Source organism: Neolamprologus brichardi, chromosome 8 (assembly GCF_056152115.1).
Source record: "Neolamprologus brichardi isolate AB-2024 chromosome 8, ASM5615211v1, whole genome shotgun sequence".
Taxonomy (NCBI): Eukaryota; Metazoa; Chordata; class Actinopteri; order Cichliformes; family Cichlidae; genus Neolamprologus; species Neolamprologus brichardi.
The window spans coordinates 13,923,793-13,940,313 of NC_142111.1; the positions used below are offsets into that span (position 1 = coordinate 13,923,793).

The window sequence follows — 16,521 nt, forward strand, 5'->3', positions numbered from 1 at the left end:
AAGAGTTAATTTTATTCTTGCTTAAACAAGATCAATATCACTTAAACACCTGTCTAATAAATATGAAAAGAAATACAGATATGCCTCCTTCCTGCTTAGCAGCAGTAAAAAAAAAAAAGTTACAGCTCTGTCCCAAACTTGTCAATTTTACATATTTTATAAATGAATTAAAAAAAAAAGCTAATTACTGAAGTTCATGGATGCAGTTTCCAGTCTTCATGCCTTTCTCTTATTGATCTTCTCTTGCAAGAAGGCACATATTGCCAAAAATGTAAAACCAAAGCTTTAATTTCATGAACAAAAAAAAGTCTTCTTCTGCGCCATTAATAGTTAATAAAATTTCATTTAAACCGATATTGATCAGAAGATACTGAAAGAAGAGATTCCTTTTAATTATAATTCCACACTACCATAGGAAATCTACTTAACTTCGCACATGAAGCCCTCTCCTTTATCAAAGTTGCTCACAATAAGGTTGGAGGAAACTTTTTAATTGTGAACTGCATACAGTTTTATTTGAAGTCTTGAAAGACTGGGATCATTAAGCTCCAGAATTACCGGGGTTTAAAACTTTCACCTTTAATTGGATGACCACATAATTTTGCATTAAGGAAATCAACAGAGGGTGCAGTACGGGTGGTGATATTTGAAACTGTGTGCTCCTTATTACCTGGAATTAGTGGAGTGTACCAGAGTCATATTTTAAACAGTTTCTGGAAGGAAGGGCACATCTGAGCAGCTAACACTGATTCAACAAAATTGATTGTTAAAATTTTCACTGATTCCGGAGGCCACTGTTTTACTGGAGAAGACAGGCTTAACGTGGCTTATTAAGCTCTAACACAGCAACCAGAGATTTGATTAGTAGCTGGAACATTGTGAGACAGAACATTTCATCCCCAAAACAAAGTGAGTCATCATGTTTGCTCCATTATAAATGCTCAAAACATTATGACTCTGACAGGTTACAAAGAAGCTGGCTTTAAACTCTCACAGGCCATTTTATTTTGTACACTTTGCCATTATTGGGTTGGACCCTGTTTTCTATCAAATCTGCTTTAATTCTTCGTGGTATGGATTAAACAAGGTGCTGGAAACCTTGGTCCATATTGACACGATAGCTTCACACAGTCGGACAGATGGGCACACTGGGGTCATAAAAAGATGGATGTGGTCAGCAACAATGCTCAGGTAGGTTATTCCTACTAAGGGAATATTAGGAAATATCACTCACATCATTACATCACCACCAGCAGGCTGAAGCACTGATACAAGATTGGATGGATCCGTGCTTTCACTTTGTTTATTCCAAAATCTAAACTGAATGTCACAGCAGAAATTAAGACTTAGTACATCAGGTAACATTTTCTCAATCTTCTATTGTTCACTTTCACTGAGCCTATGTGAACTGTACTCAGTTTCCTGTTGTTAGCTGGTACCCAGTGTGGTCTTCTGCTGCCCTAACATTCAGAGATGCTCTTCTGCATAGAGTTACAATAAGTGGTACTCCAAGCAGTCCGGCCACGTTTTTCTAACCTTTGGCATCAAAAACACATTTCTGCTCAAAGAACTGCTGCTCATTGGATATTTTCAGTTTTTTGGACCATCCTCTGCAAACTCAGATTAGAAACTCTAAATCTCTACCGTGCAACGAAAAAATTCTGTATAAATAAGATCCGGACGTGTGTCCATCCCTGGTCAGTGAAGATGGACTACAATCGAGTGGAAAATTTCCATGTGGTCTTATCAATCTCAAAATGCATAACAGTTTCTAGAAATCCTGGCTATGCCATCCTCTGGACATAAGAAAGAGATCAAAGTATTTCCCATTTTTATTGTGATTCATATGACAAAAAATAAAATCCACCAATTACCATCCATTTAAAGATTCAAGTAAATAGACAAATGTTCACTTGACAGTCATGGCATAACACAGAGAGCGGATGTTAAAAGTGTATAGTGGACCGCTTATGGAAAGTGCTAACAATCAAAACATAGCTTGACAGCATACACGTGGATATAATGAATACACCAAAATGTAAAATAAAGTCTCAAATTGTCAGATTTAGTCCACAGTTATGGAAAATAAAATGCTGCTGCATACTGCAGAATAACATGCCATAAGTATGAATAATACACTAAATATTTTACAGTCAAATATTTCTTTACATATCTAAATACGTTTGAGTAAAGTCAGGGCAGTAAAGTTCACCCTCTCACATACTGAAATAAATAAACAAACACTAATAACTACTTACAGGAACTTACGCATAAACAACACAAATGCCAACCAGGGCTTCACATTCAAATAAATAACTTCAAACACATATTTGTCTCAGGTTAAGAACAGTTACATTCAGAAACGAGGTCTAGAGGTTAGAGGAAAAAAAGGAAACAAGATGTGGTGGTGTTATAACTCACAGATTTAAAACTGAAAATGTCCCTTCCTGTGTGGAATCACTGTGGATTTCACACGCTTATTAGAGCGGATATCACTTTCATCCAGGCATGTAGTTGTAATGACCATTTCGTGAAAGATTAGGTTTTGCTTTGCGTAATGGCTTTTTTTTTAATCCAAAGTTTAAATTAGAAACAGAGTAACAAAAGCCTGACTGGACTAAAGGATTGCAGCTTAATTATCACCGATATAGAGTTGTGGTTTCTGGGATCACAGTCTCATCTACCTTAAATATCATAAGCCTTGGGTCCCACCCTACTCCCTTACTCCCAACAAAACATAATCCATGCATGTGATTAATATTAATCAGGTTAAATTTAACCCATTAATTGACGGTCACAAGTTGAAAGTATGAGTTAAAGTGGAACATGTCAGTCGTTTGTAGGTATTAAAAAGATGAAGAATAACAGATCTTCACTATTGCACTAAAATTATAACTCATTACTTGGCATTAAGCATTTTTGAAAGGTTTTTAAGCTTCTTTAAACGAATAATTCTAGTTTGTTACATTCTGGAATATTGGTAAAAAGATTCCATTTTTATAAAAGTAGGATTTATAATAAGCCTAAAACTGAGTTAGCAGGAATTGAAACAGCTTTCAATAAAGAGACTCAAAAGGGATTTTTCTGAGTGAAAATTTTAAATGGAGAAATAAAATAACCATAATACAGCAGGTCTGTGTTCTTGAGTCTTGATGATGGACTTGATTTTGTGTCACAGCACCTTTTTGGCTAATATTCAAGATGTATCATGTTGTTTTACATCTTAATGTTATTATTTTTAATGTATATTTGGTAACGTCATTAACCAAATGGGAGGAAGTAAAATAAAAAGTTACTATTAGTCCTAAAATATTGAAATGTCGCTTATTAAAAGAGAGAAAAGTGGCACCAAATGAATTTTGAATGTAGATTTAGATGTGCAGAAGAAAGAAAAAAAATCTAGTCATTACTTACATTAAATATCTATAAAGATGCTGCTCTTAAAATCAAGGACAGTAAGTCCAGACCAATAAATTAAAGAAAAACCAATCAATTGCATTACGAACATTCAATTCTGTGTGGGGAACACGGAATACATACCTATAAGTCTGACAAAAAACTTGTGCTTTCTTTAAAACTAAATTTGTGACTGGGCTGAAATTGAAAGTAATAAATACAACGACATAACAAGACAGAAGCAGTTCTAACCATAACAATCAAGTCGCTGTCACTAATTAGACAGTAACACAAAAACATTGATGACGACAGCAAAAGGAAAACAAAAAGTGCAAAACGTTGTTTGAAGAAGACCGGGATGCTCTCCAAAGGATCTTAGCGCTATAACCATCATTGCACCAATAAAATGATGTAGGAATTTGCAGGAAATACTCAATTATAATCAGGTCCAACAGAGGAAATGTCCATATTTGAACAATCTCTGAAGTAATGAATGTCTGACTAAATTTGTAACTATGTTTTGGGCTCCACCAGTTTTGCATTTAACAATGTAAATATTCAGAAAGCTTACTGTTGCACAAAAAAGGTTAACAAACAGTTCTGGTGATAGCATTGTATTCACACTATTAAAATGCAAAACCCCATGTTTAAATTACATTAGCAATGTATATGTATTCATATATATACATTTTTAACTTTTTTAACTGCTCAGTTTGGCTGACAAGGGGAGATATGGTTGATATTTGTGCACAATGATGTGAGCAATAAGATACTCTGTATAACAAAGCAGATCATCCTCAGAGATACAGCCACAAAATCATCAAATGTTGGAGGCAGTGTTGCAACATTTTAAACCAACACAAGACAACTTTACCAAAACAGTGAGAAGTTGCTCCACATTTGCATTTGCAGAATATAATAGTGTGTGCCTACACTGCCTTAAAACGCTCCTCATATATTTACATTTTTAGGGCAAATACGGTAGTGTCCGATAAACTGCTTCCATTTTTACGACATTTAAATAGAATAGAAGCGTCCGATTCTTTATCCTCACATTTGCTGCGTCTTTCTGTGAGCTTTGCTCATCTGCACTGCCCCAAAATGTGCTCTTACAGTACTGTGAAACTGGAACAGTAGGGAAAGAACCAAACAAGCCAGCTTGTCAGCCTCCTTCACAATGCCCTCAACCAAATGAGCCCATACCTGAGGAAGCAACAACATCTCTTCGTCCATTTTAACATTTACTAGTAAAGTGTGGATTTTACTTCTTTGTTTTAAACATACTGTACAAAAGATTTATTCAAACAATTATGCTGGCGCACAAGGCGCGTAGTCACTTGTGGAGATTTCATAGTCCTTGAAAAGGGAAAATAAATACTCCAAATAGTTTGTGTTTTACTATTTCAATAAATCCAATGGCAATTTAGCAACCATCAAAGCCAAAATTATTCTCTGTATGTGACACAGGAATCTTTTTTCTCCTCTCTTATTTATTTGAAATATGAGGGACAGTTTGCCATTTCATGTCCCAGCGGACTTCAATAAAAACAGCTGCCCCAAGAGGAGCTGAGCTACCAGCCCACGACCACCACAGCTCTTGGATGACAGCAGGTGGGCTCGCCAATCTCCTCCCCAGCAAAAAGGGGCTCATTACCTGTCACCTAACCCAGTAACAGAGCCTGGACTGAATCCTGTCCTTTACTTGCTCATTTAACACAGGGTAGGATTGGATTCTACTTTGACAGGAGGGAATCTCAGAACCCGACAATGCACGAGACCATCACTGAAAACACCTTGTGAAAAGAGAAATTCTCCAAGTTAAGAAGTAGTTGATGCAAGTCTCTCTGTGTCTATAACTCATTTGTGGGTCTTCCAGTTCCTGAGGAGGTAAAGCTTCCAGGCTGAAGGGGTCAGAGAAGAGGTGGGAAGGTGGACAGATAGGAGCTCCCCTCTGAAAGAGTTGGAGGAGGCCTGTAGGAACCTTCCAGCCCCCACCCTGCCCTCTGTCACCCATGCCCTCAGACCTGCAGCTGCAGACAGGTACCCTGAAGAGGAAATAGGATCTATTTTCATGTTTCTGTTTTTCAATATTTAGTAAAAAAAAAAAAAAAGAGTTTAAAGAAAGACACACCACAACACAACACTTGTTAATAACACAACCATGATGAATTGTTGCTACACCAAGTGATCGTTCTGTTAAAAATGTGAAAGATGGCTGCCGTTTCAATATTAGACTCTAAGGGGTTTTAAAACAACAGACTTTGAAGTAAACTGCAAAAATGACCACAAGCACAAATACAAATCTTTTTCTGCGTGTGCGTTCCAGTTAGCATATTATTGTGCATCACCTGCACATTTGTCACATGGTTTTGCCTCTTCAGGGCTCATTTTTTTAATCTGTTTTAAATTGAAAGTCGCAATTGAGAGTGCTAATTAAACACTTCTTCTACAGCTGACCGATGGTGACAATTGCCACTTAGCCTTGTACTGTATGACCCTTCTTTGTAGCATAGTCTGTAATTAGGATTAATTTACTTCAAAGTCCTTACAAGGGGAGTATTGTTACTACTTTTAGAATGAAGTATGAGAGGGTTCAGTCCCAATTAAAAAACAGCTATGATGTTAAAAACGCAATCTTAAATGAAGGAGAATGACTGTGTTGCCCTGTTGAGCAATATTTGATCATGTTTCTGTAGTTCTCCCATGCATAGCCTCTCATTTGGGTCATGAAATACACATTTCTGCTGTTTTAACACACATCTGCTAACCTAGCTGTGATGATAAACTGCTAATGAATCCAGCAATAAGCCTGCAAAGGTAGGTAAGAAGAAGAAGAAGAAGACAGGATCTGAATGACAAAAGATTTCAAAAGGGCACTGCAACTGTTTTATGAAGGGGGGGAAAAGTTCCAGACATTTGTTAAATGTCAAGAATACACACTGGGCGTCATTGTCAGAAACAGTGAAGTCATCACACGATGACAGGTGATCAACCTATCAGAAATGTAATTACCTATCACTGCAATGCAGACTGCCACAGTTATGAGCGGTGTTTGCATTTTGATGATGCCTCTGTGAGACTAAACCTGACAGGTACAGGCTACCACAGCATTCATCTTCCTCATAATGATAACACAATAGCCAGTCTAGTGTCTGGTGCAGCAGACGAAGTACTTCCAGTGAGTGTATACACTGTAATGTTTCTATTTATTGCAGGGATTTTATTGATTTTTTATTCATTTATTTGCCCCAATTTGTTCAGGTTCAGGTACAAGAGGAAGCTCGACACAGGATAAAAACACCACTTACACCTAGAGTTTTAATGGTGGAGTTAGATTAAAAAAATGAATATGCTTCCATTCATTTTCACTTTATTTCTTTTTTTTGTACAAAAACTCTGCAGATCACCTTGGAGACGTCAGTCAGAAGATCCTGCAGCCTGGAGCAGATTTGGAGTTAATAAATAGTCTGTTTTTTTATTATTATCATTATCATTATTATTATCATGACTTTAATTTTCCATAAAACTTTTGAAAGATTAAAACATTAAAAAAAATAAGTATCATCCAAAATCTCAATTGGGAGACTTTAAAAAAAAACTATAATAATAAGAAGAGTGTAAGGCACTTCAAAAGAAAGGTCGATCACACTGAGAGCTACCATATTTGTTTGGTTTTTACATTGTACTTACATAACACCTATAATCCATCAACAATTTTAAATCTATCCCATCCAAACCCTGCTTGTACTTTTCAAAAATAGTGGCAATTTTTCCCACTCACACTGAGTTCTACTTCTCGAATGTTAGAGGTTAGAGATGACATACGGTACCTCTGTTGCTTTTCCATGCAAACACGGCAGGCAGAGTGTGAGCCTCACTCCTGGAGCTCTGTCAGAGCCACACAGCATGCAGCTCTATCATCCTTACTCTGGGCAGGGCCATCCACTCCGCTGCCAGTTGTCATGCTGCGGCTGCGACTAGTCAGCTTCTTGAGCTCACTGGCAAAGGAGATGACTTTTTTTTTGTCCTCCCTCACCACCTGGGAACAGAAGTGAATCCGTGTAAAAGAGATGCATTTACAGCATAAGAAATGTGCCAGTAGAGCCTGAGCAGGCTCATAAGAGCTGAGAAAACACCAATGTACATGATCCCCTTTACTTCTTTCTATTTCTTCAGATTTTGTCTCAAGACAGACGAAAAAACTTAAACAAATAGAGCTTACAGAGGCATTAGACCTTTATTTAGCAAGGCAGGACATTTAAACACATTATTTCCAGGCTGTCAGAGCGAGAAAAAAACAAAACAAACAAAAATCGAGCGCAAAACGATGACAAATAGATAAAACGCTAAAAGCATTAAAACATGCAGAGCTACATAAGCATATTAGTAACAAAGCAGATGGAAAACACTACAAAGGAAATCAAAAAGCAAAAAAGCAAACACAAAACAGATGAAAGATTTGGTAAATAAGGGTCACAGGAACGGGTTATTTCATGTAGGCAATTAAGCATGCTAAAACACGTTGGTGAGCAAGCAACAGCGTACTGAGCAGGAATTAGACATGCAGCGATTATCAAACTCTGGGCCAACACTCATACTGATGTTTTTAACACCCATTTGGCCTTCTGGCTCTTCATCACTATTAACCAGCACAAAAAAGGATGCAACTCAGCAGATAAATATCAGTTGAGTTATATTGGTCATCCTATTGGCTGATACAACAAGGCTGTTATCACCAATATAGATGTTTGCCCGATGTATCGCTGCATCCCCAGAAAGAACAGCATGTTAGAAAGATGGTGGCTGAGAGCAAAGTTGCGCATATAAAACAGTCTCCTTTGTGGATGTGCACAAGGAAAGCAAAAAAACAAAAATGTTCTTTAAAAGTATTGCTACAATAAACATAAATATTAAATAAAACTAAGAAAAAAAACCTAAAGAGTCTCTAGGACTAGAAATTGGTCGTCGTGCTCAGAGCTACCTGCTCTTTGAGTTTAAGAATAAACTTTCCCGCGCCCCGCCAGCGGCTCTGAGCTTGGTAGACACACTCGTGATCCAGCAGCACTCGCTGAAGAGGCTTGGTGGACGAGGACTTCTTAGAGCCGACGTCCTTGGTCACTTCCTCCATCAACACGTAATCGCATGGATTGGGGTTAGCGAGGATGCTGTAGGAATACTTAGCCTTTGACAGAGTCTGGCCAAAAAACGAAGAAAATTGAGAAATATTGATGAAAATATTAGGATGCGCTTTCTCCTGTGACTCATGCTTGTTTATATAATGTGTTTGTTTTTCCTGGACTCACCTGCTGTATGATATCCTGAGCCGTGCTGTAGCGTGGAGCTTTGATGACAGTGTGAGGCTGTTCGGGTGAAACTTCATGGACCTGGACAAAGAACATATCATCCTCCCCTCCTCCTCCTCCTCCCGCTCCTTCTCTGCCTGCCACAGTCACCTCCTCCTCTCCCTCCACCACCGTGTTCTTCTCATTCAAGTTCTGCAGCAATTAAAAGCAACAGTAACAGTCAAACAGTGCATGACACAACCACAAGGGGGAGCCAGAGTCTGCAAAATAGCCTTACACAAAAGCTTTTGAGAAACAGCTTATTACTCTAACTGCATCTACTAAACATGTGTACCTCCTCTCTAGTTTTGAGGCACAGTCTCCTCACATATCCCTCCTCAGTGTTCCAGCTGGACACCACCCTGACCACCTCCTCCTCAGGTGCTAGAGGTCGGTGCTGCGGGCAGCGTTTCACCTCGCTGCGTTCCTTCAACAGGGGAACCTTCTCCTCACACAAAAAGTATTCGGATGGGTGTCCCGCTGACCCCACGACCTGTAGGGAAGAGAGATAAAGCTTAAAAGTGTGTGACTCCCGTGACTGCCGCCTTTATAAATGCTCCACAGATTCTACAGCACTGACCACGTCCAGCAGCTGTTTGGCGGTGGTCTGCTCGGTAACACAGAAAACAGTGAAGGGTTCAGGACCGGGAGCGCAGTGCACCGTCACCCTGTGCTGCTGGGACGCATGCTTCTCCTCAGAACTGAACAGCTGTTTCGGGAGTCAGAGAGATGTAAGGCAGCAGGTCATTATAAAAACACATTGAATCCCAGATGTTCCCACTTACTTTCTCCACTTTCTCTGAATTTATTTGGATTGCAAAGCATTATTTAGTGCGCCTTAAAGAAGTTTCTTAAAATTACAGTAACACGAAGAAGTCAAATCTGATCTACAGTTTTTCTTAAAAGCAGCAAACCTGAATAAATCTTACCAAAGATGAGGCAGTAGCGCCCCCTGCTGGACCTTCCTCTGTTCTGTGGCTGTAGATAAATAAGCTGGAGACTTCAAGAGACTCATTGTGCTGTGTTCTCAACTGTACATGTCTGTAACCTACAACACAAACACATAAAAACAAAAAATTAAACGGTCTTGAAAACCTTTTAGTGGTTTGAAATAGACTGATTACATCATATTTTTATTGGTGTATAAAAGCCCCATCTACAGCCTGGAGACAAAGTTTTATCAGATGTACATTATCTGGTATTTGTACCTGGTTTGAGGGCTTTAAGTGGGAGAGTCCTCTGAGCTGTGGTCTGGGAACTGTTATTCTCCACCACGGCAAATCGCAGGAAACACATCTCTTCAAAATGCACAGTGAACTGAAAGTGTTCGTTCCACATGGGGTTGAGGGTGTTGCGGTGGATCGGTTTGGTACGGAAGTGGCAGCTGTCGACGGGCATGCCCAGAACATCCAGCTCGATGCAGGGGCTGCCGGCACTGTTACTGGGACAAACGTTCTGCCCGGACACAATCTGAGCAGAAAAGAGCAGTGGAGGTGTCATATCATTAAAGACTATTAGACGACCCAAGAATATAAGAAAGAATGTTCTTTTACCATTTCTTAAAGTTACCTAATTCTCCAATATACACACACACACAAACTAAACATGTGTATTCAATGTGTATGATATCATTTAAGATAACAGATATATATATACAAATTACTTTTACTTTATTGTAATTAAAAGCAGTAAAATAAAAATCTACCAATTATTAAGATTAAGCGTTTTTTTGAGTTATAACAAACCTGTATGAGACCCACAAACAGTATGTAAAGATATACCATCAAAATGTGCACTGATATTAATTTTACTTCATTTAACAGTTTTGTAAAAATGTAACTTCAGTGGCAGACCCTTAAGCATCTTAGCATATTTATACTCATTATATTATTAATATATTGAGCACTTTAATGCACTGCAAAGATGCAGGTATGTCGGTGAGTTTTAAGTTTTAAAGGCCTAGAGAGTTCAAAAACTGCACCATATACAGTAGATGAAGATTGAAATGAATGTAACAAATTCATATGGATTTCCCATTATTTTTAAATAAATATTCAAATATTTATGGGATATTTATGAATACTTAAAATGCAAACTGGAAATTCAGCCATTATCAGGTCCTCAGTTGAACTCACATGTAGGCTTTAGGCTTCAGTAGCTTCAGATGTGGGTCCACCTGAGTGGGCATGACACTCACTCGCTTGCTGTGTGCTCACCTGACGACTACCTGCTACCGAGACCTGTCTGCATTTGTACTAGGCAGCTGACAAGACTGTTTAATGTTGGATATGACTATGTCAGGTGTTTGAGCTCTAACACGTAGCTGTGGCATGTAATGTCGAGCAAAGTTCAGGGCTGAAGGGTGAAGAGGACGTTCTTCCTAACTCACTGTGAGGGAGTAGACAGCAGGGCTCATTTTCTCCACATCCCGCTCCATCGGACAGAACTGCTGATAAAGTGGACAGCTACGGTCCCATAACACTGCCGGCTTCAGTACGTAGCCACATCCTCCGTTGGCCTCAAATAGCGCCGTGTTCAACTGCATGGGCAGGTCTGGGGAGGATACAGAGAGTACGTTTTTCTAAAACAGGTCATAAAGAGCGCTACGTCGTTTGGATACTGTCAGTTGTTTGACAATTTAAAATCGTTCTTGTCTATTTGCTGGTGTAGAAGACAAGAGATTTTCCTTTAAACAAAACGTCCACGTTTAAGTGAGTGCATGCACGAAAAGTCTCACCAAACCTAATATGATTTTTTTTTTTCACCGCAGTAAAAAAAAAAGAAAAAAAAGAAAAGGGCTGCAATAAAATGATAAAACTGTCATTTCTTCCTTATGATCCTCTGGCTATTACAGTGTTATATTAAATTCTGAAGTGCTGTTTGTCAGAAGTGAACGGCCCTTCATACAGACATACGCTCACCATCAGTCTGATAATTGAGTGCCACCAGCTGGATGCCATGCTGCCAGAAAAGCAGAGGGTTGGGGTTGGTTGAGTCGATCCTGGTGGCCGCCGGGTAGGTTCTGAGCAGCTGGCACTCCGTGTGCTGGATGAGCTTTTGAGAGTAACGGCGGCACAGGCGCTTGGCGGCGTTCTCGTTGACGGAGGAGATGTGGTAACACTTTGGCGTGCGGATGATGGCGCTGAGTGAGGTGGAGGGGTTGAGGACAGGAGACGTTTGCTGCTCCTCCCAGCTGAGTCGCTCTGCACCACCTGAGGGACAGAGACACTTTTAAAGGCCATGAAAACTTCTCCATTAAGTGATGTGGGTCCTACATGATTTAAGTTAGGGTAAAACAGCATTAACTAAAAACTTTGGCAGTTTTACAGCGTGTTTCACGTTTCCCATATGCACCCGCACACATAAACCTCTGCTAACGCCGAGTTCCTCGGACCAGGCTCACCTTTCCCAGGGGTGCGGCTCTGGGTCGTGACCTCCCCTGTTGCGCTGCTGCGAGAAGGAGCCGTGCCAAATATGGACTTCCTGCACTTTCCTCGGTCCTTCCCCCTGCTAGAGCCAGCCGGAGACAAAGTAGAAAGGCCTGGGTTCCCACACAGAGGAAGCAGACAGAAGAGAAGAGTCATTAATGAAAGGCAGACAGACTAGAGACACCACAAGTATCCCAAGAGTCTCTTCTTAATCGTAATTTGCTTGAAAAAACCAAAACATATCAGAGCCATTTTCTTTCAGCATTCACTTGAAGGGAATTTAATTTGAAAACTTACATCTGCCATAAAAAGGTGTTTTATGATCTATATTTTGGGCTTCATGTTCTGTAAAGCAACTCAAAAGTTGTTTGCCATTAAGGCCATGAAATTAATCATCTATCAATGGAGAGGAATAGCATGCAAATGATGTCCTACTTCTTATTTAGCAACAGTACTCTAGTCTCCCTTCTGAAAATACTTCAGATGAGAAATGCCCTTTTCATTTTATGAATGGTGAGTGCTTTTAAATTGATTCAGACACTTGTACATAAGTGGCACGTTCATCTAAAGATCACTCCCGACTACACAAAGCTGCAACCAGTCTGCTGCCTGTCCGAATTGGACCACTTGCCCTATTTCCTCTTTCTCATATCTCGGGTCCCTGGAAACGGTAAACAAACAGAATACCAGTGGAAACACAGGCAAGTTTATAAGGGCAGATGTCAGTTAAAGAAAAGAGGAGACAAACAGAAGAGGACGCTCGAGGGAAGAGGCGATAAGAGGTTGATGTTTAAGGGACAAAGAGAAATCTTTTCGAGATAAATGCAAGCATGCAATCAGGGCAGATTCCCGTAAACGGGCGAGATAAGATGTTTTATAAGCACATTTTTTTTAAAAAAGGAAAGAAAAAGAAATTTGAAGCCAACTCAAGCATTTCTCACTTTCTACTCATTGCAAGGAAATGAAAGTGCATGAGAGCTACAAGGGCGACATGACATGACACGACGAAGACCCTGGGTTCGAATTTGAACTGTACTCATCCATCAGGACATCCGCAAAACATTTTCTTACTGTCCGGCGTAAAATAACTTGTGTTGTTGTGCCGTTCGGGGAATAACAGCAAAACTAAGTAACTGTATCTTTTCCATGGGAGGAAGATGATTCATCATCTTAGTGGGTGTCCTGTGTGGGATAGGAATGGAGTGTAACACAGGGATATTGGATGTCTGAAAACACGGGGAAAGGTTTGACCTCTTAAATATAACATGGGAGTGGATTAGGGTGGGACAAGATCCAGAAAAAAAGAGAAATGAAATAGACAGCATTTAAAAATTAAAAGGAGAGAGGTGAAAGCAGAATATCGGTGGATAAAAGGAGACGGCATATATAGCAAAGATAAAGAAAAGTCTGTTCTGAGGAAATTCAAGGGAACAGGGAGATCTGTTTGGCAAAGAGACGGAGCGATCCCTACCAGGGAATTTCACAGCCTGGCAGTAGATGACAAGGTCGGACAGCTCCTGGGCGATCTGTCGACTCTCCTTCTTATTCTGGGGAAGGTAGAACTCCTCGCCGAGCTCCATGTCGAACACCTACAGGTGCAGACACACACGGGACATGGAGAGCACTGCTAACATTTCACTATATAAGTGTAAATGGAGTGCTGAATCAGAGGCCGAACCACACTCTGAACCTAACACGTATCTTATAAGAGGGAAGCAGCACGAAGGGCGACTTTCCTTGAGATTAGGTACATTTATATCTCTACCTTTCCTTTGCTCTGTGTAGTGCTATCAGCTTTCTTCATCCTTTTGGGTATTTCATCAGCAGGTTGCTCTTCTTTCTCGGCCGAACTCTTGCCTTCTGGCTTGTCATCGAGTATATTATCTATACAGAAGAGGGCAGCCAAAAAAACGGGTTTTAGTGACACCTGAGCTTTACACTGAGCTGACTGTACAGCAACATGCAGCCACCAAAATTAGCGAGCCTTATACCTGTCAATCAAGAAAGCAAAATCTGTGCTAATGCTTGCAATATGGACTCTGATAATGAAAGTATTTTAAATGCACCATCCCCGATTCATATTTTTCATTGGTCAAAGCAGGCAAGTACATTTAAGGCAGAAACTGGCCTGTCAAAGATCCATAAATAACATTTGTGCACTGGAGCTGCTCCTGATATAGTGTACGTTAAATCACCAATAAGACATAGCATGCAAGGGAAGAAGGGAAGAAGAATATTTATCATCTGGGAATCTACTGCTTGTAAAAACAAAAGCAACTTAAAGGAGGATTTTTCTTGTTTTCTCAGAGAACAGAGTGGCCGCTAGATTTACCTGTTTCAAGTCATTCTGGTCACTCGCATTAAAAACTTAATAAAAGCATTTATATCATACTGACGACTGACTGTCCACGCTGACCCGCTTCACAGCTGGGAACAATTAAAAGAAGAATTTTTGGTTTTAGCTGAAACCCGTCACCTCGTAAATCTCTGTTGACCACTCGCACGGTTCAGGAGCACCGAAGCTAAAACGCACAAAGGCCCCTTCCTCCTAATATTTAAAGCGATGTCTCTCAACTGTAAACAGGAGCAACAGCAGGGGAGTTCTTCCCATTCCTCCTACTCATCAATCGCAGCCAAAACCACAACAAACTTGAAAATGCAGACGCTTTTTATCACAGACAACGTGTTCAATTCTTGACATCTTCTTCTTTAGAAAAAGAACAAAAAGAAACAACTGTTTATCAGAAGGAGCTGACACTGAATATTTAAGCTATAGACAGCAGCCAGAGAAGTGAGCTGGACCAGACGGTGACTGGACGGGAGCCACTACTTATCGGGAGAGGGTGGCAAGTTGGCAGCTTAGTTCAAAAGTGTTTGTATTAGCTTGGCCAGCGCATGTGCCAAACGTTTATGGTGAAATGAAGACGTCAGGCTGGGGCGGGAATTGTTCGCTTGCCAATTTTAACATCCAGCGTCTGATATTACATAACAGCGGCACTAGGTATTAAGAAGCAAGGTTTAATCAATCTAAAGAGTTCAGATGAGAGAGATGGGTTTGTTTTTGTTTTTTTAATTGGTCCATGACCAGTAAGTTCCTGTGACAGAGACGAGCATAGTGGAGGAATTAGGAGCGAGCAGTGTTGGGACTGGGACAGGGTAGTTTCCCCTGGTCTGTTGTTTAGTGCAGGGGCAGCGCAGGGCCTGAGAAACCAGATGGCTTTGTTTTGTTTCCCTGATGAGCATGCCCAGCCACTGGCGAGGTCATGGACAAATACAGTACAGAGGGATGGAGGAAGGGAGGTGATGCGTTTGTGGGAGAAAGAGACATAATGCTGACCGTATATTGTTTGATCACATATAAAAAATATGTTTGTCTCTTTTTAACATGCTGTCCCGTCCAAGCACTGCATCTATACAACTGAGGAAAAAAATTCTGTGTACTGCAGTAAACAGTATCTAGTCACAGGCTACATATTGATATTGCTTCCAGGGAAACATGGCGTAAGTATGGAGGCAAGCTGGGAGGTTGGGATGCTACCGAAATTACATAAGAGCAATAAAAACAAGTCTACATCATAACAAACACTCCTGATCACTCACTAATCATCCTTCATTAGCAATCTACAACTGATTCAAATAATCAGGTAATCCCTCACAACACTATGAATTAAAATAACTATAAAGCAGGACCTGAATAGTACCCGAGTGAACAGTGAATATCTGTGCTACAGATGGCGGCCCTTATTTGTCAGTGGTGCCTGAGGCAGAATGTTTTGCCTGATCGCTCAGGCTGACACTACTGCCACATTATTCTTCCTCGTTTCTGTCAAACAACTCTTTGATATCAAATGGACTGGATGGAGTATTTCTTTTCCTGGGTTCCAGATATTATGTAACAGTAAAATTTTGAAATGCTTGTTACCATGGAAGATGGGTACACTACAGCACTATCTGAAGAAAGCTAGCAGCTACAACAGGAATGCAGGAAAATATAGGAGTAAGTCCAAAGCAGCGATGCAGCACAGCAGTGCATGTTTCATACCAATGCTTTCCAACCCTTGTGTCTAGTTATTCGGCCGCAGATCAGCAGCTAAAGTGCAGTGCAAAAGTGTCAAGCCACCCATCATTTCTTTATATTTTGCTAGGGGGGAAAAGGGTGATTTTTTTTAAACATGCAAATAGAAATAGAAATACGCTACATTGGTCAGAGGGCCCGGTGGCGTCAGTGTTCGGCAGCCTCGCCTCTCTCAGTGCGCCCCAGGGTGGCTGTGGGTACAATGTAGCTTGCCATCACCAGTGTGTGAATGTGTGTGTGAATGGGTGGATGACTGGATGTGTAAAGCGCTTTGGAGTCC

General features: G+C 40.3%; 1 protein-coding gene across 6 annotated transcripts in view; it reads right to left on the reverse strand.

Annotated features, from left to right (window-relative positions):
• Positions 1–1,818: 1,818 nt before the first annotated feature.
• The window catches only part of plce1 (phospholipase C, epsilon 1), a 79,898-nt gene continuing 65,195 nt past the window's right edge, over positions 1,819–16,521 (reverse strand). For 4 of the 6 annotated variants that reach the window (XM_087844646.1, XM_087844649.1, XM_087844647.1 and 1 more), the window contains 13 exons: positions 13,932–14,050; positions 13,638–13,755; positions 12,142–12,279; positions 11,660–11,950; positions 11,128–11,291; positions 9,947–10,208; positions 9,668–9,786; positions 9,319–9,447; positions 9,034–9,231; positions 8,700–8,891; positions 8,378–8,590; positions 7,324–7,435; positions 1,819–5,441 (listed from right to left, as the gene is read on the reverse strand). In XM_087844646.1, the coding sequence (XP_087700772.1) occupies positions 5,254–5,441; positions 7,324–7,435; positions 8,378–8,590; positions 8,700–8,891; positions 9,034–9,231; positions 9,319–9,447; positions 9,668–9,786; positions 9,947–10,208; positions 11,128–11,291; positions 11,660–11,950; positions 12,142–12,279; positions 13,638–13,755; positions 13,932–14,050 (2,243 nt within the window). In that variant the 3' untranslated portion in view covers positions 1,819–5,253. Of the gene's footprint in view, positions 5,442–7,226; positions 7,436–8,377; positions 8,591–8,699; positions 8,892–9,033; positions 9,232–9,318; positions 9,448–9,667; positions 9,787–9,946; positions 10,209–11,127; positions 11,292–11,659; positions 11,951–12,141; positions 12,280–13,637; positions 13,756–13,931; positions 14,051–16,521 lie in introns of all 6 variants that reach the window. The other 2 variants (XM_087844652.1, XM_087844650.1) reach the window with 1 other exon arrangement.